The 27983-nt window shown below is 35.0% G+C and overlaps 1 protein-coding gene across 24 annotated transcripts in view; it reads right to left on the bottom strand.

Annotated features, from left to right (window-relative positions):
* The window catches only part of LOC145297783 (FH1/FH2 domain-containing protein 3-like), a 760653-nt gene that overhangs the window by 527877 nt on the left and 204793 nt on the right, over positions 1-27983 (bottom strand). For 13 of the 24 annotated variants that reach the window (XM_080144059.1, XM_080144044.1, XM_080144047.1 and 10 more), the window contains one exon: positions 17001-17054. In XM_080144059.1, the coding sequence (XP_080000185.1) occupies positions 17001-17054 (54 nt within the window). Of the gene's footprint in view, positions 1-13411; positions 13472-17000; positions 17055-27983 lie in introns of all 24 variants that reach the window. The other 11 variants (XM_080144067.1, XM_080144064.1, XM_080144046.1 and 8 more) reach the window with 1 other exon arrangement.

The raw sequence follows: 27983 nt of genomic DNA, 5'->3' as shown, positions 1-27983 counted from the left end.
AGTAACAAAATACAACAAAGTATATATTACACATGTATATATTAAAACCATATCATAACTAACACCGAAAGGCGGGGCAAATGCCATAAGCAAGGGGCCGAAAAAACACCGGACTCCATATCGTAACGTAAAACAACCGTATCCTAGGGCTACCGTATCCCGGGGTTCTACTGTATAATATATATATATATATATATATATATATATATATATATATATATATATATATATATATATATATATGTGAGCAAACAGTTAATAAAATATGTTTAAAACACTTAGAAATGAGTTAAAAACATATTTAATCTAAAAAGGAAACACTAGATAAATGGATAGTCCTTAATCCGCGTTTCGAGTTTCGAAGAAATACTTTCCTTCTCATCAGAGAGTAGGAATTAGCAAAATGCGGGATCGGATTTTGCATGCAGAAGTATTTGATGAAACAAAAGTAAGTCAAAGATCTTACTTGAAAACAAAAAAAAGTGAAGCAGAGGGAATATGGTGAAGAAAAAGGTGATTACACATGAATGGATAGTCTGGTGGAAGATAAAAAATCCAGTGACTGTAAAATCCAAATGTAAAACTTCAAGAAAGTTAAAAGAATTTCCATTTGTACAAGTAAAATCGAAGGAAATCCCGTAATTGGAAGAAGATGATCCATAATAATCCAAAGGCAGAAATCCATGGAATAATTCACAAAAATGTGTACAAGGAAAAAAGAAAAGATTCCAATAATATTAATAAAATTTATTAATATTATTGGAATCTTTTCTTTATATATATATATATATATATATATATATATATATATATATATATATATATATATATATATATATATATGAGAGAGAGAGAGAGAGAGAGAGAGATTTTTATTTTAAAATTTCATTATTTTTTGTTTTAATTTCTATAATTCATATATGATGTGAATATTTCTTCATTCATCCTGCTATCAAAACTTGACTTATATTCAGCCATGCATTGGACACGAGAAATGCGGCCCGTCCCCATCGGGATTGAGATTGATACCAACAAAATGAAGAATTTTGTTTTACTCTGTAAAAGATATCTCTCTGTCACACACACACACACATATATATATCAAATCCAATTCTTTTTCGCTGTCATATTGATGAAAGCATTATCATTTTTATAAAAGGAACATTTCGGATTTCAAATCGTAATCGCTTTCTGTGAATTTTACGTATGGTTTCAAAGTAATCGATAATAGCAATAAATATTCAATGCTAATCAATACTAATCAATAGGATTAAAAACTAGTTCTTTTAAACTGATAATAATTAATGTTTATTCAAATTTGATAAGCACAGAAAAAAAAACAATGTAAAAAAGTGATTGTGTTGCATGTTTAGTGAGTTGTATAGTTGTAATGTATACGGAAAATGTTATATGAGAAACATTTAGTAAAGGAAAGATATGATTGGTATGAAATCTTTAAGGACGTAAAAACAATAATATTAAATAAAAGATGAGGAATAAAAATTATATATATATATATATATATATATATATATATATATATATATATATATATAACCACTATATCATCAGAACAGTATGGAAATTTAAGAAAACACCTCTTCTGGCCATGGCATTTCAAAGCTAAATTCTCATCAGAAGAGGAGAAAGACCAGAATTATGCAAAATGGAAAAATATAGAAAAAAAGCTGGCTTAATGACATTTAGAAATTAAATGAGAATGAATAATATATATATATATATATATATATATATATATATATATATATATATATAAAATAAAAATCCTGATATTAAAATATTCGGGTTTGTATTACTGTACACATAGATTCGAAAACGTTGTCAAAAAACAAATATATAACAAATAAATGTTATCAAAGGCAAGATAAGTTACTTTTCTATCAAACTGGATATAATTTTCGTGTTTTTATTCAATGTAACATATTTATTCAGCTCGAAAGACATGCAGTGTTTACCGATGTATTGGAAAATCAAGATGGCGGCCGATTCTCTCGTGTACACGGTAAGTTCAGGAAAAGGTGTTATAAATAATAAACTAGACAAAATACTATTAAAAACCACCGAATATATGTCAAGTTATGTCACGGTAACATATATTGAGCGAATTTCTAACAGTATTTTGTCTAGTTTATTATTTATTACACCTTTTTCCAAACTTACCGTGTTAAAGAGAGAATCGGCCGCCATTTTGAATTTTCCAATACATCGCTAAACACTGTATGGTTTTCGAGCTGAATAAACATGTTAAATTGAATAAAAACTCGAAAATTATATCCAGTTTGGTAGAAAAGTAACTTATCTTGCCTTTGATGACATTTATTTGTTATATATTTGTTTTTTGACAACGTTTTCGAATCTATGTGTACAGTAATACAAACCCAAATATTCAAAATTTCAAAAACCTTTATAAACCTGTAAGGGAAGGTATACAAAACTATAAATATTCGACAAGAAGTACAAATATATATATATATATATATATATATATATATATATATATATATATATATGAGGGAAGCCTCCTTTTTAACGAAAAAAGTTTAAGCAACAGAAAACGAGAGTGATGCCATAAGAACGAGCGACGTTTTGTGTTCTAATATTAACTTTTCGACATAGTCACCAGGATTTTTAAATCTCGGGTTGGGCCGGGACACAGTCCTGCGCGTTAATAATAAAAATATATTGCGTTATATCATGTTATATTCAATTTTCCCAGAGTTAAAAAAAAGTGAAAAGACATTTTTGTGTGGACATTATTGCATACACCTTACAGAGAAAACCGGAAGTGATGTTTATGCATTCTTGTTTATTTATCATTGAATGTTCATTAACATATTTACTAACTTTTCAGTGTTTTCTGAGAGAGAGAGAGAGAGAGAGCGAGAGAGAGCGAGAGAGAGAGAGAGAGAGAGAGAGAGAGAGAGAGAGAGAGAGAGCGTGTCTGCGTAGATGTGTAAATAGGAAATGTTATGCAATCATTTCTGACCTGAGATCCATGTATTCACCCAGACTCCAGGGAATACCACAGGTTGTGCCAGAGAGAAATCTTTGATGAAAGCCTGTGTGAACATTTATAGTGAAAACAAATAATAATAATAATAATAATAATAATAATAATAATTGCTTCAATATTTTTTAGTATAATGGCGTAGTTATTTAAATTGCTGCCCACATCAGCAATATTTGGCACAAGGCCGGAAAGTGGGGATCTAAGCAAGCTCCACTAAAGGAGGGGCACTCTTGCAATTATAAAAATTGCCCGAGTAACCCCGTCGGCATTACCCGGTCGGGGCGCCTCAGGCGACAAGCAATAAACTTGCCCCACCCGAAAGCTGGGTGGAGAGGGCTGGGAGGGTGGACCTCCTGTGTATTACCCAGGCGGCGTACCTCAGTCTGACAGGTACTGGACCCGATTCCCGGCCCCTCACCTGTCGGGCTGAGTGTCAAGAACGGATCCTTCACGTGTACTATTACCCTGTCTCCCGGCAACCGAAGCCGCTAGGAGACACATCCCATTACACAAAGTGTAATGGGGTATGATCCCGCACAGTCGGGAGATTCTATTTATAAACGATGCTGCTAGGAACTGACGAATCGAATTAATTCACGTTCAGCTACCAACCAATCAGAAACCAGAATTGCTCCATAAATATTAAACCTTTCTGTAGCAATTTAGCATATGTTTTATTCGTGTCAACACGGGAAGAATCTTTTGCTCTGTGGATTCCAACTCGAGAACTGTCAACTGAGAACCAGTCACCTCCCAGGAGTTGTGTAGAACAATGAACCATCAGAAACTGTTCTGAAACTAAACATGGCTTACACTTCTAGAATAATAATAATAATTGGAATCAGAAGAATGGCTGGAAATATACAACAAATAACAATAATGAAAACCGCTTAAATATCAAAGAAAACCCTTGAATGCGGAGACCAATACACATGAGCCACATGCGCGGGCCAGATGAGCAACTGCAGAGACAAAACACGAAACATTACATGGAACCAAGAACATTGAAGCTGCATATCTCTAAGTTCTCCATCCCCATTCCCAAATCATACCTAAGAATGATACCAACTAGTCCAGAAGGCTCGAAGAGGATGGAAAGACTGAGGAGAGGGCGTTAACAAGACCTCCGCCGGACAAATGTCAAGAGAACTGGTACCTTCGGAAAGATTACTACCACTCAAACTCCAGTGGAGGCCAATGGCCGCTGCTAGCGAGAAATCAATGGTAAGCGGCTGTTGTGATAATGTTATCGAAATTGGTGGAGAGTACTCGAACTCTGGAGAGACTTGTTGTCACTCAGCTTTCAGGGAACACCACAGGTTGTTCTCAAGAAAAAATCCTTTATGACCTGTGTGAAAGCTCCTTGTGAGCCAATAATAATAATAATAATAATAATAATAATGATAATAATAATAATAATAACAACAACAATAATAATAATAATAATAATAATAACAATAATAATAATAATAATTCTGGTTTCGTTTATCAACGTCTCGTTGAAAAGAAATGGGGTTCATTTCCAGAGGATTTCCCTCAACCCCGACTCCAAACCAGGAGCTTCAAAGATCAAGGGTTTTCCTAAGGATGTTGGTGGTACCTACAATAGCAGAGATCTGAAGGCCGCCTAAAACATCGGAGGCTCGTAGTTTTTTCAATTGACCTTCCAGACGACTTGTCCTAGCGTACCAACTACGACCGGGAGTATTTGTGTTTTAACCCCGTGTATACGCCTTAACTCCAAGGCCAATGGAGCATAATTGCTCCACTTCTCGTTCTCATTCTCTCTCACATTCCTGTCCCAGGGTACTGAGAAGCCTACAATCCGCCAGTTTGTTGAGACTTTGTCAATGACGACCAAATCCGGACGATTATGTCCCAATTGCTTGGTCGTTATGACACTTTTGTCCCACCATACCTCTACATTGCCATCCTCACTTGTTCTCACTTCATCAGGCACCTCCTCAAACCATTTTCCAGCACACATCACCCCAACCTTCTTACACACCTCCTAATATATCCGGAGTCCCATGCGATCGTGTCTTTTGCGGTACTCTCTCTATATCTAATAATAATAATAATAATAATTGTTGTGGTCGCACCCACTCATTTACATATGTGGATAATATTACACATAAATAACAAGTCTCGGTTAGTCTGAGTGTGTGTTAACCAGAAGCCACCGAAGGCTGAGCCGAGAGCAGATTCTCTTACTTGACAACCTTGCTGTAAATATACTTTTCCTAATACACTTCTTATTGATCTACCTTTGTTTGTTGAGTCTTTATTTGTATTGCCTTATACGTTATTTGGTCCAACCTGCAAACATAACAATAATAATTAAAATAATTGTGAAGAGTTAAGGAGTATGAGAAAAGCTAAGGAAGAACAGCACTAATCAGACCTCCACTGAAAGAGTACAGACAAGACTGGAACTATGATTAAGTTGCCAACCAAATCTAAGTGAAGACCAATGATCATTGTTAGCGAGAACTCAATGGCAAGCAGCTGTTGCGATAATGCAAATTCATTTTTAATGGTTATCGAAAAAAGTTGAGCGTACTGTAACTCTAGACAAACATCTTGTCACCAGATTCCAGGGAACACCTCCAGTTATTATTAGTGAATAATCTCTGATGATGACCTGTGTGAGTATTCCTAGTAAGTACATAGTGCGAAATAGACAGGGACTTTGGGGAGGCTTACTGTCACCAAAATTCCAGGGAAGACCAATGATTATTGCTATAGAAAAGTCAATGGCAGCGGCTGTTGTGATATTGTAAACTTATTTTCAAAAATTATTTAAAAAATTGTGGAAAGTACTGGAAACCTGGGAAGATTTGTTACCCAGACTCCAGGGAACACAACTGGTTGTTGTTAGTGAGCAATCTCTGATGATGATCTGTATGAAAACTCCTAATGAGTGATAATAATAATAATAATAATAATAATAATAATAATAACAACAACAACAACAACAAAAAACATTTAAATATTAATTAATAAATAATTGTTCAGGAATGTTTTATAGTTTAAAAAAAAAACTTCTTTAAAAATACATATTGAAATTATAAAAAAGATACCTTAATTAATAATAATAAACAAAAAATATGTGTATGTTAGAAAAAAAGAATCGCTTATGATGTATTACAGTGTGCTATTGTCGAAATCGTCTCGGAAGTTTACGTAAAACGCCGGAAGTTGTGAAACGAAAGTTTCGTGTTTATTCCCACGCAAATGCTGGCCATTTTTCTTTTTCAATGAAAACTATATTAGTTATGTCAGTAGCAAGCTAATTCAATGAAAAAAAAAAAAATTAATTGAAAAATGAAAAAGTATTCTTGGACAATTTTTACGAAACTTTACGAAAATTAAAATTAAAATAAAAAAAAAAACTTGTTGCAAGGTAAGTTTCATGAATAAATATTTATTAAATAACAAATGTGTTTTGATAGTTTTTTTATGGGATGAGATCAGTATTTCCACACCTTCCGGCGTTTTCTGTAAACCACCCGAACGATTCCGACAACAACACGGTCCGTATACTGCATACCTATAAAAAAAAAACACAAATGAGTAAAGGGTGGCAAGACAAACACGACCGTTATTCATGAAAAGGGGTACATGGAAAGCTAAGTCACAAATATCTAATTAGCTATGCAAATGCGCACGAAACTGCCAGTTTCCTTTTCTCCCTTTTTAGGTACATCTAAAATAAAAGAGAAACAGTAGGCACTGCTGCTATTTATTTGCTGACCACCTCAACAAGATGTGACACAAGTTGAAAAGTTGGGTTGCAAACTAAGTAAATTAATTACAGAGAATTTTATTTTGAGATGCGTCCAAACAACTGAGTAAGAGGCTCCGTCTATCCGTCTGTCGTTCTCTAATACTTTGAAATAGCACTTTCTTTGTTAAAAAAATACAAAAAAAAAAAACAAAAAAAAATAGTGTGCATGGAATAGACATGACTTACCTGAGATACACCCAAGCTTCTCGATGAGATCTACCCCACCCAACCACCCGGTTTGTCACGCGTATTGGAAGAAAGATTTTTGGTAGTCTATCATCTTAAGTTTTGGAATGGCATTTTCGACTTTAAACGCACAAATTACAAGACAAAAAAAAAAAAAAAAAAACGCATGTCAATTTTTTCTTTTCAAGAAGAAAAAAGTATTTCCAGATAATGCTTTTTGGTTTGCTCTAACTATGAATCAAACATAAGTGGGTAGACTGGCTAATTTTATCGGGTACTACGGGTAAGTTTATTGGGTACTTTGGATAATTTCATTCGGTATTTCATGCAAATCTATCGAGTGTTTCGGTTAATTTTATCAGGTTCTTCATGTAATTTCATCGAATATTTTGGGTAGAGTACTTTGCGAAATTTTTATCAGGTATTCCGACTAACTTTATCTGGTACTTTGGGTAATTTCATTTGCAACGTTATCAAGTCCTTCGCGTTATTTTATCGAGTTATTTAGGAAGTGGTGGTGGTCTAGTGGTTAGCGACACGCACTGACGACCTGGGTGTCGCAAGTTCGAATCCAGACTGCTTCACAAATCACTTTCACTTAGGATGTTGGCAACCTTCAAGTAGTCACTCCCGTAAGTATCTGATGTCTTTCTAGAAATAATTCTCACTAGAAAAAATCAGGGAAACCAATGCTAACAATAGAATCTTTGTATTCATAAGATATGATGATGAAGGGGTCGATCGAGTAATTTGGGTCATTTCGTCGGGGGGGGGCGTCATATAACTTTATTACTCCTTCATGCAATTTTATGGAGTACTCCTGATAATTTTATCAAACAATTCGGATATGCATCTACTTCCTACCTATCGCATGAAAATGTGACACAAGGTCAGAAAGGCGTGTTAGCCAAGTCAGCGCCCTTAAAGAAGCAGCATTCTGGCCTTTTACAAAATTACCTGGGCAGTCCCATTGGTATTCTTCGTTAGGGAAGCTTTAGATAGTAATAAATAAATATAACGGTACTGATGCATCTATGTTACCACGCTGAAATAATAACGTTATTATTTAGAAAACCATTCTTTACATGGGGAGTGGAGAGTGTTTTGTATGTATTCCGTACTTTCACCTAACAATTTAATTAACATCGTAAAAATTGAAGTTAACTTGAAAATACTATTAAAAAATATAGCGCGGTATCATAGATGCATAAGCACCAACCTTACTCCCTCTTCTCGAAAAACGGGAGGTAAAAACCTGGGAAGGTGGACCCCCTAGGACTAGTCAGTGTAACAGAGCCGCTGACGTTTGATTATCAGTAGTAGACATATGTAAATGACCAAGCCAGCCGCGCTATGTGCCGAGATTAAAAAGACACACATGTTCAAAGAAGGAGGTATTCAAAACGTGTTCGAGGCATGAGAGGATAGAAGTAGACATGTTACACATGTGACCCGATGAGCGACAAGGAAACCCATTTCGTAAACATGATCGGACAACGACAGAGTATCGCGTGTTCGACACGGCAGAGTCTTGTTAAACACATTGGAGTACGAGAAGACTTTTGAACAAGAGACAAGGCGTTATTCTGAAAGTACCTGTAAATAAATGTCTGTTGTTTCAATTTCATCGAGTACTTTGATGTCAAATACTTTATCGAGTATTATTTATTTTATTAAGTATATATATATTATCCACATACAGTACGGTTTTGCTGTATCAAAGCTCATCAGCGGGGCAAGACTGGCAACTACTTCAAGCCAGGATCGAAACTCGACCGCCCAGACGACAGCTGCTGCTGTGCGGGTAGTATTTAGCGATGTTTTGACATCGCCCAAATGCCTAAGCTCCATTTGTTTACACAAAGAACACCGCTTAATACGCTAATGGTAGTTTGTATATCACTTTCCAATATATATATATATATATATATATATATATATATATATAACGTTTCTGAATTTTTAAAATAAGGGTTGGTTATTCGTACTATTTGGATTCATCAAACTACTGTTCTCATTTTGAGTGTCATTTTCATAACGGTTCGGTTGATGTAACCTTCGACCTTTTTCAGATGTATCTTCTCGAACTCGGGAATTTTGACAAAATTCCAAACGGAACCCTTCCTTTGCTTAACGAGGGTAGCATGCTCTTCTTCCCTCAGCCATGACTTGATAAATGTCCTAAGTAAATTCGCAATTGTATTTTTCGGTCGCCCACACTGAGAATCGAACCTTCAACCTTCAGGGGAATATCACTTTTACAATTGATTTTTCCAAGTACATACAAGCAGATACACCCGAAGAAGGTCGGAGGTCACATCGACTGAAACATTGTGAAAATGACACTCAATATTAGAACAGTAGTTCGAGGAATCCAAATAATACGAACATCCTCATCTCTAAAATTCAGAAACGCTTTATATAATAATTTGGATGCTTTTAATTTTATTAAATATTTTTGGTAATTTTAACGTGAAAAAAAAAAGGGAAGATTACTCGTTTTTGCGTTTGCTGAAATTTGTATATATTTACAGAAGAATCTATTGATTATTTAATCACATTTTATTGGTCACTTTAAGAATAAAACATAATATAGAACCTAAGGAAGATAGTCCAGAACACATTTACTTATTTAGTAAAGCACGCAAATTATCTTGACGTCTACAAAACACAGCCTCTTAATGGTGTATAACCGTCTGTGCATGACTAAGAGCCAAAACCTTCACAAGATCGATTTGTTAACCTTTCTATCCAGACATAACAGCAAATGTAACATAGTGCGGACGCGCGTATGTCAGCGCATGCGGAATGACGTCAACGGTAGGGAAAAATAAAGACTGTAAAAAGGCGATCTCGTAAAATGCGTAGAGCACGGAACGAGATAACGTTCGAGATCTAGTGAAAAGCGTGGAGAACGTTCTAGATCACCTTGATGACGTCACGGTTGTACCAATGAGCAAATAAATATTGCTACAAAGAACAAGCGAATTTCAGTTATTTTCTATTCGTTTTCTTGGTTTCCTTTGCGACTGAAACTGCACACAACGTGTTGGTTTCACTGACAACCTTACACAAATAGTGCACATTTTGATTTGACCATTTTTATTTATTTTTGTGAGAGTCGGACCCGAAACCTTTAATAAAAACTGCAGTATAATCTGATAAAACGCATGTTCTGTTTTCAAGCATGTGGCGAAGCTCTCTGTTGTATACACACGGGTGTTCGTGTAGCTACCATCGACAGACAGACATTGCAGCTTTTCGGAGTCTCATTCTTGCGTACTAAAATGTACACTGCTTCAGTGAGTGATGACTAGTAACGTGTACGGAGTTTTGTTTTCAAGTATGTGGCGAAGCTCCTAGAAGTATAAGCTTGGATGTGTGAATGGTCTCAAAAAAAAAAATCATGTAATTCACGACATTAATTATTATTAGAGTAAGTCAAACGTATTAGAAATAAGATGATAGGCACTCTAGACAATGACAAACAAATCTAAGAAAGTTGCAGGCAATTATATTTGGTAACAAAATGTCTACTTTTTTTAGTTACCGTTTTATTTAGCTATCATCAGAAAAAAGGGGAAAGGTTGACTTTTGTTTATTTTTAGTGACATTCTCTCGTTTTCATTAGTTTAATATGTTGAATTGAAACTTGAGTCGAATGAAATCCGTTTGAAGGAACGCATTTTGAAAGCAGTGGTTTGGTTGGTTTTGCGGCATATCGATCCTTTTCATTTGTTATTTCATGCCGAATCCGGTCATTTTATTAAATATTTTATGCTTCGAATTCTTAATATTTTTAAATATTCATCCATGCTGCTTGGTTTGTGCGTTTTGTTTTACGGCATATCAATCTTTTATTATTTATTATTGAACGCCAAACGTGGTCATTTTATTAAGAGTTTTTGTGCTTCAAGTTCCTTATATCTTCAAATATTTATTCATGGTGTTTGGTTTGGTTGTTTTGTAACCGCAAATTGGTGATTTTGACTTTGGCTTTGCAGAACATTACTGCGTTTTGCAAAGAGAAAGGAAAAACGAAACAAAAAAAAACAAGCAAAACATTAACACCAGCTATAATCCTGTTATATATATATATATATATATATATATATATATATATATATATATATATATATATATATTCAGAATAAATCAGAGAATATAATTATTTCCACTGCTAGACAACATTGAAGCCAGGAAATCCAACAAACCGGAAGCCCAAGACTGTCTAACGTGTCTAACTGATGAACCCAAATGAGGGCGAAACTCGAATCTTGGAATTCCGATTTGTTGGCTTACGTGGTTCTCGTGGCTGCAATGTTGTCTGGCAGTGGAAATATATATATATATATATATATATATATATATATATATATATATAAATGTATATATATATTTTTATATATATATAAATAATGGAAAAGGAAGACAAGAAAATTATTTATATATCAAACATTTCATCTTTATTTCAAGACTTCCTCAAAATGATCGCGAAAATAAATTAGAAACACGGATGAATATATGAATAACTATTTTTCGGTTTTCCGCTTTTCATTTCCTTCATGTTGAATATTATTTCCTTTCATTACCATATATATGTGAGTGGGGTGGGGGTTAAAGAATATTGAAAGCTTCTTTATATAGAAACTTATCGAGATATAAGAAGTTCTCCCCATCTTAAATCAGTAATTTAGTTCATCTCTGGCCTCGATTTATCCCCCCCGTCTTATATAATGGCAATTAGCAGCTCCCTCACCTCACTTGTATTAGAAAGGAAATGATATGAAATGAGACATTAGTGTTTCATTTCATTATATAATTTCCTTCCTAACCTAGGTTTCCCTATATCTGTTACCTAAATCCATTTTCCTCTACTGACGAGAAGCATTAGGCTTCGAAATGCCTACGTACTAAGAGAAGTTATAGCCCCTCCTTTCTATTGATGTTTTTATACATTAAAATGACAAATAAATTTATATATACCTATATTCATTTTATCTGGTTTATAATTTTATTATATATATATGTCTCTCTCTCTCTCTTTCTATATATATATATATATATATATATATATTTGTCTTCCTCTTCTCTCTTTATATATACTATATATATATATATATATATGTATATGTCTCTCTCTCTATATATATTATATATGACTATATGCCTATATATATATGTCTATATATATGTCTCTCTCTTTATATCTATCTATCTATCTATATATACATATATATGTTTCTCTCCATATATATATGTCATATCTCTCTCTTTCTCTCTCTCTATATATATATATATATTATATATATGTCTCTCTCTTTTCTATATATATATATATATATATATATTATATATTATATATATGTCATATCTCTTTTATATATATATATATATTATATATATATATGTCTCTCTCTTTTATATGTATATATTATATATATATGTCTCTCTCATTTATATATATATATGTCTCTCTCTTTTATATATATATATATATGTCTTTCTCTTTTATATATATATATGTCTTTCTCTTTTATATATATATATATATATATATATGTCTTTCTCTTTTATATATATATATATATATATATGTCTTTCTCTTTTATATATATATATATCTTTCTCTTTTATATATATATATATCTTTCTCTTTTATATATATATATATATATATATGTCTTTCTCTTTTATATATATATATATCTTTTATATATATATGTCTCTCTCATTTATATATATATATATATATCTCTCTTTTATATATATATATATATATGTCTCTCTCTTTTATATATATATATATATATATATATATATATATGTCTCTCTCTTTTATATATATATATATATATATGTCTCTCTCTCTTATATATATATATATATATGTCTCTCTCTCTTATATATATATATATATATGTCTCTCTCTCTTATATATATATATATATATATATATATATATATATATATATATATATATATATATATATACTTGGTAAGATCAGTGGGATGTAGTATCAGACAAAATATTACATTTTTCTCCTGTCCCATGACACCTATATCTGTAGCGCCATTGCCAACCTAAGAGAATTATCTTCATGAGTACGTCTATTCTGCTAGATTCGAAAAACAAAAAAAAAAATAAATAAATAAAATAAAATAAAAAAATAACCAATTTCGATACCCTGAGAGTTTACAGCTAACGAATTGTGTTTTTATTGTTTGCATGGCAAAAGTGTCCACTGCTTTCGGATACCCGACCGGCGTTCACGATCTCAAGTTTTAATTAAACTAATATAAACGAAACATGCGTCTCTAAAGAACGTTTTGTCTACATTTTTTTTTTCTGTATTTTTTCTTTTTTTTTTTTTGCGTTCCGTCTTTCATTTTTATGTACTCACGCTTAGATATGACCCAGCGCTGATGGGTTTGCGCCCGCTCAGGTAGGACGCCGGGGACGACTAACGAGAAAATAAAGAAGGCAAATGGTAAAACATCAAGGCGTGGTAACAAACTACAACACCGAAAAGTAAAAACACACATACAAATTCCTCTCTTACACATTATATTTTCCCTCTTATATCAGAGTTTGTTATTGCTTGTTTGGAGTATTGTAGTAGTGTAGAGATATGTTTTATGTTTGGATAGTTATGAAAACTAAATATAAGATTATTGGTATAGGATAAATGAAAACAATCTGAGCGAGGAAAGAGATGATAACATCATATATTATCATTATGTAATAACTTTATTTTATAGTCGGCATATTTATTTTTATATTCAAACAATCGTATGTTATACTGCATTTATGTTTTTTCCTAATATTTCGAGGGAAATATCTCCTTTTTTAAAAAGTCCATATCGGATGAATATGAACTCTGTTCGGAAAATATGCGGAATGTCACATTTGTTGAATAAACGGTATTTTATAGAACGTATGGACTTTTCTAATATTTCAAATAAAAAAACACCCTTTTTAAAAATACGTCTATATCGGATAAATATGAGCCTTGTATTGGCAAGCATCACGAGTAAATACGATGTCGGTTTTTTGAAAAGGAGGTATTAATCCTTTAATGTAACTCTCTCACCCCCTCACAAGCACGCACTTGCACACATATAGACATAAGAGCACAAATAAACATATGAGAAAGAATTTGAATGCCTTATGGAGAGAACTTGAACTCCTACTAGACACTATCTTCATATATCTCAGGTCTCTTTGTACAAGTGTTTATCAGGACAAGCTCGCGTGAGAATACTTTCTCTTAACAAGTTCTTATATATATATATATATATATATTATATATATATATATATATATATATATATATATATATATATATAAAAGAACGTGTCTGCTGTGTGTGTGTCTCTGTACATTTCCCTACGCAATAACTGTCAATTTTAAGTCTACAGACTCGAAATTTGATATACAGGGTACTGAGATTTGGGAAAATCTTTGTGATCGGTTTTGGGCCATAAATTCGGCTGTTAAGGGGTCAAAGTTCAACGATTTGACTTTTGAAAACTCTACGAAACTCCTCCGACAATTTTGGGTATAAACACTTGGAATTTTAGATATAGCTTCCTTGGACATGGATCTGACTTAATAACTTGACTTGAGCCCAAAACAATAAATGTTAAGGGGTCATAATAGGGGTCAAAGTTGAAAAAAAAAATTGACCGCTTTTTTTTTTTTTTGCTCAACATACACCTCCAAACACCCGGGCAAAGCCGGGCTGAAATACTAGTATATATATATATATATATATATATATATATATATATATATATATATATATATATATATATATATTTACTCACATAAAATTAATATACGAAAGTATAAATTTATGCGTAAACTTTAAGTATTTACTTCAAAAGTGCTTAATACATAGATAGAGCTAGTTAGTAAGTTATAAAAATATATGGCGATTACGTTATACTGAATATTCCGCGTTTCATCCACTCTAGGACTCTTTCATCCACTCTAGGACTCTTCAGGCTTTAGCCTGAAGAGTCCTAGAGTGGATGAAACGCGGAATATTCAATGTAGCTTAATCGATATATATATTTTATAATCTACTATATATATATATATATATATATATATATATATATATATATTGGTGGCGGCACACTTTAAATTGACAACTTTATTTTCTTCAATTGCAGATTTGGTAACTATCAGTTATCTTGAGTTCCGCTAGATTTCGCAATTAACCATGTCACATGCTACACAGCGTGCGATACTATTAATTTACTAAAAGATTTGATAAACGAATAATATCACGAAATGGATCTGCCATCTGGCCACCTTGTTCGTGCGATTTAACTATGCGATTATTTTCTTTGGAGCATATGTGAGGTCCAATGATTACGCTGACAAACCAAACATAATAGAAGACAACGCTGTACGCGTTATTGTCGAAATACATCATAATTTAATGTGCAGAGTTTGGGAAATACAAATCTCTAGAATATGCCGCAGGGTGATATGCCGAAATTTTATTTCAATTATAAATGCCACAAAATAACCTTTGGAATAAAGCACAATTTGTATAATAAATATTTGTCTGTGATTTTAATTTACATTTCGCCGCCATTAAAACGCCCTTTATATCTATCTATCTATCTATCTATCTATAAAAGTGTGTGTGTGTGTGTGTTTGTTTGTGTACATTTTCCTTCGCAATAACTCTGTTAATTTTCAGTCTACAGACTCGAAATTTGATATACAGGGTACTGAGATTCGGGAAAATCGATGTGATCGGTTTTCGGCCAGAAATTTGGCGATTAAGTTGTCAAAGTTTAACGATTTGACCTTTGATAACGACAATTTGAAATTTTAGATATAGGTTCCTTGGACATGGATCTAACTTAATAACTTAATTTGAGCCCAAAACAATAAATGTTAAGGGGTCATAATAGGGATCAAAGTTAAAAAAATTGACCCTTTTTTTTTGCTCAACATACACCTCCAAATACCCGGGCAACGCCGGGCACCCATGCTAGTATATATATATATATATATATATATATATATATATATATATATATATATATATATATATATATATATATATATATTAATACGCATCTATCTTTCTCCTTCTCTATAACACTTATTGTATCCGTCATCACTGGAGACAAAGATAAAAACACAAAGAGAATCAATCTCTCTCTCTCTCTCGCACCCATACACGAGATCAAGTGTTATTTTCAAGATAGGGACTTCTTAATTTCTTAGAACTTCGAGTGATGCAAAATGAAATGGAGGGAATTGAACTAAAAATATAAATAAAAAAGAAAAAACAACAAAAAAACTAGGAAACAAAACACAAAAAAATCTTATCAAAATTAATAAAAGAAACAAACAACACTCACTCATCAGCAAAAGCAAATAAAAACAAAAATAATAAGAAAGCAAATATTTATTGTTAGGTTTCCATGGTAATAAAACAATTTAAAGTAGTTTTAAACATGATCGGCATATTTAAAAAAAAATTGGTATTTAAATTATTTACTTTATTGGTTGCTCGTTATACTCTTAAAGATCACAAAGATGATAACAGTTCGAAATAAGCAAATAAATCAGGAAAATAAATTAAAGATGTAGGGAAAAAGGATAAAGGATAATTGGATAAATAACATCAGCTTAAAATTGAACAAAAATCACACGATAAAAAATCCAAAGAAGAAGCCATTCAAAAATAAGAAGAATGTTAGAAATCATCATCATGAATCGCATCTTCCGCTTCCGGTGCGGATTGTGAACCCACGTGACTGATTTTTCGCCATTCCTTCCGATTGTTGATGCATGCCAGACTGTTGAGAGATGTCCAAAATACACCTGAAGAAGGTCGAAGGTTACATCGACAGAAACGTTGTTAAAATGACACTCAAGTTGAGAACAGTTGTCCGATAAATCCAAATAATACGAATAACCAATTCTCACCTTAAAAAAAAAAGAAATAAAATACTTACCGAACCATAATTTCGGCTACTTGAAAGGCTGCCGTAAGATCTGTCATAGGAAGGCTGTAATAAAAGAAGAAGAAGAAAAAAGTGAGAGTGGAATACAAGATTTGTGGCGGAGAGTCAAGGGCAGATAATCGGTGTTAACAAAAGCAAATGGGAGAAAAATCAAAACAAGAAAGCCAGCGTTATAAAGAAGAAGCAGCAAAAAAACAAAAAACAAAACAAAATAAACAAACAAAAAAAAACAGGAAACATATACAACTTCCAGACGCAAATCGATCTTCTTTTGTCGAAGTTTGTGCGTTATAGAAATCAGTATGTTAACAGAACATTCAAATAAATAAGTTTCAATATGGGCTAAATTTCTCACAAAATCTAATTCCCCCCATTCTTTATCTGTGCCTTAACCTAAAAAGCTGCTTTCTCCAAACTGCACGCCTGTGGAACTGTTCTGTTTTCCTGCTTCCCAACTGACTACAATATGGTCGTCTTCAAGTCCAACGTGAACAATTTCCTGATTAGTCGTCCCTTTAAATAATTGAATTTACCAAATATCCACTACTAACCATCAAAACGATATTTTCCCATTAACTACTGTACACTCATTAACCCTTATCCTTGAATGGTTTCCGGGCCTTGATAAGTGGGGACTCCTTTGTAAAAAAAAAAAAGACCCCATTTAAAATTATTTTTCTTTTATTCCACCTGAGGACAATAACAGTAAGTATTGCTTAGGACCATACAATAACTGGACTATATAAGAAACTAGTAATTTTAACCTATTAAAAACCGGCAGAAATTATAACCAATTGACTTAGAATCAGTGCTTTATGCCAAACTAGCCTGAGTGCTCGGCGTTGTCCGGGTGTTTGTAGATGTGTGTTGAGCAAAAGAAAAAAAAAAAAAAAAAAAAAGTAGTAGGCAGGCAGGCTCGAACCCGTATCGCGAAGGAGGGAAAGAACGTGACCCCCACCCCCCAAAAAACATGACATCTTTTCTATTGCGGCCATCGCCAAACCGGAAGTTACGTAAGTTTAAATTAAGATGCTCGAAAATATCAGCGAAAAAATCGTACCCTCTCTGTAGAAAAGTGCCTAGTTGAGGGTGAAGGAATTAATGTTTTTGGCCAATTTTTTGATATTTGTCATCCGGACCATGATAAGTGGTAGTAGGCAGGCAGGCTCGAACCCGTACCGCGAAGGAGGAAAAGAACGTGAAAATAAAAACAAACAAACAAAAAAACGTGATTTCTTTGCTATTGCGCACATCACCAAACCGGACGTGACGTAGGTTTAAATTAAGACTAGACAATCGAAAAGAGGGGATGACTTTCGAAAATATCGGCGAAAAAAGCGACCACTCTCTGTAGAAAAGTGCTCAGCTGAGGGTAGAGCAATTAATATTTTTAGCCAATTTTCGGATATTTGTCGTCCGAAGGGTTGAGCTTCAAAATGATACCGATCTCGTGAAAATCTGTGGAAAGTTTTAGGCAGACATACAAACATACATATATACATACATTTAAATAGACAGGTGAGATTTATATAATAGATTGATGGTTGAATGTGTTTAAATTTGTGCTCATTTTTGCATTAAATACTAATCCCTATTAATCCATACCTGTGCATCGATCGGATGCTATCATACTTATTTCGCTGCAACTTATAACAAGGATCCATACAAATTTTCAGCCAGATCCGTCGAGTAGTTTCCGAGAATTAGACAGACAAACAGACACAACAAGAGAAATATGATATAGATTTTTACTTTCAAAAGTGTCAAATTTCTCCCAAACAACTTCTAGGAGATTAGACACGATATCTGATAAGATTTCGAAAAAAAAAAAAAAAAAAAAAATCAACGTGCTAGAAGTGTACGCTTCCTTACAAAAGTGCCTAAACATTCCCGTCGAGGTTCCTCAGTAACGGCTCTTATCCGATTATCAATAAACGAATCGTCTTCATAGAACAAATGTGGACCGGTAGACCTAAAATGTGCACAGAACCATATGCCAAACCGACAGGTGAAAGGTCATCACCTACTAAGAAACTCCCTCAATATTTATCCCCCTCGCCCAGAACAGAAAGATGTAACACACGGTTATGAAAGTGGGATTTGCAAAGCCAGCATCCTTGAAGAAGAGCTCTTTGATCTGAAAAAAAAAAAAAGGCTCGTGCAGCGCTATCGGCATTACCTGGTAAGGGTGTTTCAGCCAATTAGAAATACACTTTTCTCGGGCCTCCAAGATCAACAGAGATTAGAATATTCCTGCAACGACCTCGTCCCTGTTGATTGCGATGCAACGTTGTTCCTGTGCAGCTCTAGGAGGCCCACTCTCTGAGGCTTTGCCTTCTTTCTTTGAGAAGAGGTTAATCGTCTGAGGCACCCTTACCCGTGAATACCGACGGAGCCGCCCAGACACTTTTTGCAGGCCAAAGTGCTCCTCCTCGAAGATCCTGACTTCTCAATCCTACTTTCCGTCCTTGGTGTCACAATTCTTGCAGTGGGAAAGAACTAAATATAATCCTTTTCCAAAGTGTACGAAAGAAATGCCTGGGAGGACGAACCTCTGCATAGTTCCATACCACAGCCAGGAGAAAACAAACCATTTTTTACAATGGTCTAGATTCTGATAATTTAAAGGTAGAGGGAAAAACGTTCGCTAGACTATTGGACTTATTGTCGGAGACGTATCCTTTTCGAACGCCCCGAAAGTACGAGATGTCTTCAATAAGTTTCAAGATTTTTTGCATATAGCCACTTTTATTGATAGTACACATATGAAACTCTACACCCCTTCAAAGTAATCTCCTCCGGCTGCAATGCACTTGTTGTACCGTCCCAACAACTTTTTGAAGGCCACATGGAAGTCCTCTTGTATAAGCATATCAGTTTCCCCTCATCACAGCCTCTTTCATCTCCTCAATTGTCTCATAACGACAGCCTCTAAAGTTTTCCTTATCAAATGACCAAAAGTCACAGGGAGCAAGGTCTGGACTATAGGGAGGGCGAGGAACTGTCTTGGTCGAATAGTTTGTGACAAGCATGGAGTTTTTGTACTGTACCCTTGAGACAAACTTCGCGCAAACCTTCTACTTCTCCAGGTGGGCGTGAATAATTGTGTGTACAGTTCCCACACTGACATCAAACTGTGCACTTATTGTTTATATAGTCACACGACGGTTCTTATCCATGAAATTCTTTATTTGGCCAATAAACTCTGGTTTTCTGACTTCCTTACTAATCCTACACATCTCATTATCCTTTCCAGACTCCTTACCTTCATTGAATCTCTTATATCACTTAAAAACTGATGCTTGATTCATGCAAAATGACCCAAAAGCAGTCTAAATCACTCCATACGTTTCTGCGGCATTTTTACCAAGTTTAAAACAGAATTTTATTGCATGTCATTCTTCTAAAGTGTCTTCACGTCCAAATTGCATTTTTGAAATTCACCAGCTATGACTATCTAGCTTTAGTAGAGTGTATTCTAATTCCTGCTGCTACTGTTCATGTGGAATTAAAATCATTAAAAAAAATCATCAGTTATCTTATATAGCAATAACATACTGAATTTTCAAGAGTCTACGACAATTTAAAATGCTTGTGCTCGTGTGTCGAGTAAAAACGTTTCTTTTAGGTCGATAGTTGTGGTAATAACCGGTAAAGAGACGAGACCAGAGTAACAAGTGTCCCTTCCATCCCCGGTTGTTACTAATAATTTCAGGCGAGTCTTGTCAAGGTCAGAAGAACCAAAGCGAAAAATAGGAAACGACCCACAAAACATGACTGTCATGTGGGTTGGAGGTTGAAGGGGTGGACCGAGACGAAACCAATCTACCATAAGAGGATAAAAAAGCAAAAAGCAAAGCCCTTGAAATAAGATCGCCCAGACATAGAAAAACGCATGACCCCCCCCCTCCTAACATGAAAAAAATCCAACAAAGGAAAAGATAAATTAAACATTAATAAATCAAAAGTGCGGCGGCTATACGTTTTCCTTCGCATTACGCTGTTTTCTATTTGCTTCCATTAAATAAGTCCGTGCTGTTTTCTGGTTTGATTAGACACACATACACATACGAGGTGCCCTCAGTAAGTTTCCAGACTTTTCTGAACAAGCATTTAAAATTGTCGTAGACTCTTCAAAATTCAATATATCATTGCTATCCATCTCATGAGATGAATAGCAATGACATATTGAACTGAAACCGAAGATCCAGTGCTCAAAACAACGAGATATTATAAAAAGGCTGAATGGGAAGCCATCAGAGATCTTATAGAGATGCCCCATGGGGAAATATTGTTTCTCTTCCTGTTGAACAGTGCGCAAACGAGACCACGAAAACAGCAATTGAAGCATATGTTCCTATGCAGAAATTTTATAGCAAACCACACTCTCCCCAATGGTTTACTTCTACTTGCGCAACTGCCATTGCTCAAAGGCAGCATGCATATTGCAGATTTAACCGACATAGGTCCAGTTCAAACAAACAGAAGTATATAGCGACATACAGACAGAAGAAATAGCGACAGCTAAGAGAGAAATTACTGAAACCGCTAAAAACGCATCGAAGCACAAAAATTAGAAACTCGTGACTTCTGGAAAATCTAAAACAGTGTAGTAAATAATGGGCAATCAACAATTCCTCCACCATCCAACAATCACGAGGGTGTTTGCTCAGCAACCGACAAGACTAATATGCTTGCTAGCCGGTTTGCCTCAAACTCCACACTGGACCCTTCCAACCACTCCCTGCCTGACTTTCCTTTGCGGACAAACGCCACGCTAGACGGTCTAAAAATCACCCCTGCTTAGGTGCATGCTATCATAAAAAACCTTGACACTTCAAAGGCATGTGAACCTGATCTCATCCCAGCTGTGCTATTAAAAAAGTGCTCAGCCGAAGTAGCTCCAGTGCTCTCCAAACTCTACAACAAATGCCTTAATGAATCATGTTTTTCGGGCTGTTGGAAAACTGCTTCTGTGGTACCAGTATTCAAGAATTCTGGCGAAAGAACTGACCCATCAAATTATCGCCCCATTAGCCTCCTCCCACTTTTTGCCAAAATATTTGAGACCATAATTAACCATGCTTTAGTCCGTCACATTACAGATGCTAAACTTCTGACTGACAAAAAATATGGATTTAGACAAGCCCGTTCCACCGCAGACATCCTCACTGTAATCTCTGAACGTATATACCATTCACTGGACAAAGGGGAGGAGGGCAGAGCGGTAGCTCTAGATATATCCAAGGCTTTTGACAGGGTATGGCATGAGGGTCTCCTCAGGAAAATTAAATCATACTGTATCACTGGCAGAATACTTAACATAATTAAATCTTTCTTAGATAAGAGAAAAATCCAGGTTGTCCTCGACGGTCGTACATCTAAACAATATGATATAAATGCGAGAGTGCCTCAGGGGTCTCTCCTTGGACCTCTATTGTTCCTAATATTTATTAATGACAAAACTACCTCTGAGATGGGTATATATATTTTGATAACACCACACTCTATAACAGGCATGATAGGAAAACAAATAACAGGCATGATAGGAAAACAAATGAACACATATTTAAGGAAATGGCAAAAACACTAGAGGATGACCTCCAATATGTAGTGGAATGGGGACAAAAATGGATGGTCACATTCAATGCTGCCAAGACTAAACTGGTTTCCTTCAATAATTTCAAGAAACATTCTCTGCAACCAATAGCAATCGCCAGTGATTCCCTATCTGAGAGTACATCTTTCAAACTGCTTGGCCTAACGTTCACAGGAAACATGAGTTGAAACAATTACATTGAAAACATTGCCAGGGCCGCTACGAAGAAGATAGGCTCTCTAAACTCTCTGATGTCGCCTGCGGCTTAATTAGCGTAATGCCAAATAAATAAGCACATGGAGCACTTTTAAAGAGGAAGTCAATGTTTATATGAAGATATTGGATATATCGTCCGCGAGCATCGATCTCACAGCTCAGCGAGTAGAACAGCCGACTACCAACTAGTTGGTTTTAAATTCGATTTATTTCTGGAGTATTGGTCTAGCCGCACTGAAGAGCTTCAATACAGCGAAATAATCTATTAATGATATATATATATATATTATAAATAAATAAGCGAGGAGGTGGTGTTTGATCAACACTGCTGGGGAGCCATGACTTAATGTACTGTTTTTTTTTTAAGTCTGCAAAACACTGTTTCCTGGGAAACAATGATGATCTCCTAAAACGAAAGACTATTGCTGGTTCGAGAAAGCTGTTTTGTTCAGCATTAGCAGGAGATTAAATGGCTCACTGACAAAATAATTTTCTAACGAAAGATTAAAATTTAATTTTTATGAAGACTTTTTAATGCAGTTTTCAAAGTGAAAGAGCTTCGAAGATAAGTGGTTTCGTAACAGTCTAAATCTTTCAATTCATAGTAATTTTCATTTTCTACACTGATGATTCCATAAGCATGAAACACTAAAGTTTGTGAATATATAATTGTTGATATCCATTTAAAAATAAGCTCTCTCTCTCTCTCATATATATATATATATATATATATATATATATATATATATATATATATATATATATATATATTACTGTAGTTTCTTTGATGTTAATTCCAGTAGAGCAGTATTATAGTTTAAATTCTTTTAATCCTCGTCCTGGATATGACCTAAAACTATATCCGATGGTGAGGCCCCACCTTGCGGGCCTTGTAGAATGTGGATCCACCCTTTAATTGCCATTGCTCCCAGGTCCACTCTGACCCGGAGTGGTAGTACCTGTTAGGGTTCCAACTATGGGTTAAATAGAATCCGACTTACAAAAAAAATATACTCCATTAAAAATCCTTCCTCAAAATAAGTAGATTCGGCATTAAATAACCTGAAAAAGGTTGATATGCCGTAAAACAAAAAAACAACCAACCAACCTTTACTTCCTACATATGTGCATAAATGTTTCAGTAGTGATCTTTATCAAATGCAACCTCTTTAGGCCGAATTCTACTAATAAACTGATTATAAAAGAAACTACTATATACATATGTTGCCCGGACAAGCTTGCCCCCGTCTTACAGGAACTTTCTATCGTTGCTAAAAACAGAACAGGAAAAAAAAAAAAAAAAAAAAAAAAAAAACGAAAACAAAACGAAATAATGCCGCCCTCTGGCGTCGACTGATTACATTGTGGCGTTTCTATTCCGACGTTCATTGCTTTCGGTCCCGATGACGCCATCTTTGACGGTCGCAAGACATAAACTGGGACATTCAATCTCGAGGCAATGGCTCGTCTTACGTCAGATTTTCATCTTTCCCGCGACTGTTTACACGTGTCGCGGAATGAACAAGTTGACATTCGCTTGTCAGGCGGCACCGTGGGATATTTTGACCTCAATTGTTATCTCTGCCCCTCTCCCACTCTATATCCCCGCCCCGTATCTCTCTCTATTCAACCGACGACGATGTAACACACACACACACACACACACACACACACTACTGAAATGCAGATTATATATATATATATATATATATATATATATATATATATATATATATATATATATATATATATATATATAAGGCTGTAAATCCTAAAGTTCAAATAAATATCAGTATCAATATTTATAAGATAATTCCAAGTAGATAAATAAAGCTCAATATGCGAGATAGAGCAATGATATAAATGGAAATTCTGAGTTAAATTATCTAAAGTTACAACAAAATTTATGGTAAAATCCCCTCAAAGCGTATTGAGGTTTTATGAGAAAATAAAGTAGGGGAGCTGGATAATGACAATTGGTATGAATGGTTGCCCCTACATTGATCAAGGTCTTATATGTGGGGTTTCCGCCACATATGGTCTTTGCTTGCAGTATCTGCTGGAACAGATGGTATTTATTTGCTCCCCCACCGAGCAAATTAGGCACAAGGCCGATTTTTAATGTGAGGAGTGAAGGGAGGGGGAAGGGAAAAAGGGGACCAGCTCCCGAGAGGTGGGAAATGGGAGCTGGTTAATGGTCAGGCATGTGGGGTTGCCCCCACATCTGGTCTTTGCTAGTCATAGCTAGTCATAGCTATTCATAGCTTGCAGTTTCTGCCGGAACAGATGGTATTTATTTGCTCTCCCACCGAGCAAATTAGGCACAAGGCCGATATTTAATGTGAGGAGTGAAGGGAGGGGGAAGGGAAAAAAGGGGACCAGCTCCCGAGAGGTGGGAAATGGGAGCTGGTTAAAGGTCAGGCATGTGGGGTTGCCCCCACATCTGGTCTTTGCTAGTCATAGCTAGTCATAGCTTGCAGTATCTGCCGGAATAGATACTACACTTTGATCTTGGCCCGAAGGCCATGTCACGCTAACCAACACCAGGAGTATTAGCCTAATACATAAAAACAAAAGTGATGGCAGCATTATTTGATACTGTGAGGGATTGATATGCTATACCGTTATGGAAATAGAGTGAAGAATTTTTTCTAATACATCCAGAAAATCATGATTAAAATGTTTATGTCTCGTCTAAATAACTAACGATGAATATGAAATGTAGCTGACGTTCAGTAAACCGAACAAACATGATACGTAATGCAGACTCCTTGTGAAGACCACTGAGACACCTTAAACAAAATTATATTTTAATAATATAAAGTGTTGTTTAGTGGTTTCACAAAAGAAGAAAAAAACAGGTGTCATAATCGGTTATGGTGTTGGTCGTTGTATGTTTCATCACAGAACCCAGAAGTGACGATAGAAGAACTTCCGGATAAAGAAAAGGTATTAAACATCTAAATCTTATCATTTTCTGTAGAAAATGTGTAAGGAAAGTCCTATAAAATTACTGCGCCCTCTGTAGATGTATAAGGAAAATCCTTTAAAAGCACTGCGCCCTCTGTAGATGTATAATGTTGCAGCAACGTAAAGCAATTCAATAACCAGTAAACACCGGTTCTGCACGGAATCCAACTAGCAAGGTACCAAGACGGACGCGAACGGTTACTCAGAACGGACCCAACAATCGGTTACTCAGAACGGTCCCAACAACGGTAAGATATGCTCATACCCACACGGCAGGAGAAGCAACAGCAACACGATTCCCGACCAAGTCGATCATCGCTCTCCCAGCGTCTTTCAATCACCCGCTTTTATGGCCGTTGCAGGCCGGCTAAATTTGCATATTGCGATAATTCATGTAACTTTGCGAGATATCATCCTTTACAAAAGACGGCGGCCGCCATCTTGATCTTTCTTTCTCTATTTTCGGTCGGCAACGCCGAACCGGCCCCGAGGTAAGTCTTTCCTTTTCGTCCGTCTCTCTTACGTACCCACACAACATACAAACACGCGGGCGCTTGTCTCCTGGATGCACATTACATCTTCTACTAAAATATATCATCTTCTCTTATACACCATGACTCAATTTATACGTCGATATCATCCCATGGCTATACAACATACTTTTATCTGGTGCCGTTTGGAGAATAATACACCCTCTTCTCTATGTAACATTATCATGTATCCAGTACCTGGTATAGAATTATAATGGTGGATGATAATGGCCTACCGATGTTTATTATTATCGAAAAATTCAAAATACCCAACAATTTAAACCACCGATTTAATACACATTTTTTTATATTTTAACATTAACATCACGTAAATAAGTAATAATGTGCGAGTCAGTGTTTATTAATACAGACAACTCCGGTTATGACGATATGAAAGCTGTTTTCCACATAAAACAACGTAACTTCCACCTATAATCTCTTCGCGGCACACCAGTAATCATTCATGTGCCGCGGCACAGTGGTTGGAAACCATTGCTCTAGATCAGTGGTTCTCAACCTTTTTTTTTTTTACTCATGGACCCATTTTCTTTTTAACTTGGTGGACCCCTTCATAACTATTGGTCATAATACAATCTTCTATTTTTCACTCATATAAATTTTGAGGTTTTAATAATCAAAGAAATATTATATAATTAAGCTTTATTTTTAAATGAAAACTAATTTAATGCAAATAAGGTATTCATTCTACAGCAACTATAATAATTATGATGATAATGACAATAAGTAATAATAATAATAATAATAATAATAATAATGATCTAAATTGGAGTGATAACAATTCTTTACCCATATCTTGTATTACAATATTCTTAACCTTCGGGACAAGATCAAAGTGTAGTATCTGTTCTTCAGATGCTGCACTTCTATTTCTTGTTCTCTTTCGGTGGAGGAGAAATCCTTCACGACTGAGACAATTTTTATTTTTGTACCTTTTCTCCACGTTAAAAAACGACTCTGGTGTCTAACTCTGTCCCGTGGGGAGGCATAGAAAATAGGTACAATATTACAATGTTTCTTCTATGGTCAAGCCGATGGAGATCAGACAGTAGAAATTAAATTTTTAATAATAAAAACTATTCCGAGTTGGTTATCTTCATGGACCACCAAAATATCGCTGTGGACCCTCATTCTGTTATGCTTTGCATGTGAACTCCCAGAAATATTCCATGGACCCCTAGGGTCCATGTGGACCACGGTTGAGAACCCCTGCTCTAGATAGAGACAAAAATCCAAAATTGCTTTCTTAAAATTTCTTAATAATTGATCTTGATTGATGAACTATCAGAACAGCTACTACATTTTATTCCCAGTTTCTTTGTGTCTAACCGTGCTACTGTGCGAAACGGGTGAAAAATGACACCGACAGCCACACATGCATCCGCATTTATTATAATAGCTGCATTTGTCTAATCCAAAAGCCTAACACTTTATAAAGATATTGTAGGGTCGATCAGTTAACCGGCTGCGAGGAAAGGAGGACGACTGTTAGAGATAACAATGGGGTTTTCTTGTTTCGGACTGATGATAAAATAGTTGGCTCTAGATGGAGGCTCCATTTTCTTAGTCTCATATTCTCGTAATCAATCTAGCAACGTTCTTATCTTAATGAGTTTTTGTCGATGTCAAAAACAAAAACAA

Source organism: Euprymna scolopes, chromosome 18 (assembly GCF_053919585.1).
Source record: "Euprymna scolopes isolate OS-2025 chromosome 18, ASM5391958v1, whole genome shotgun sequence".
In the NCBI taxonomy this organism is placed as follows: Eukaryota; Metazoa; Mollusca; class Cephalopoda; order Sepiida; family Sepiolidae; genus Euprymna; species Euprymna scolopes.
This window is presented reverse-complemented; position numbering and strand designations above follow the sequence as displayed.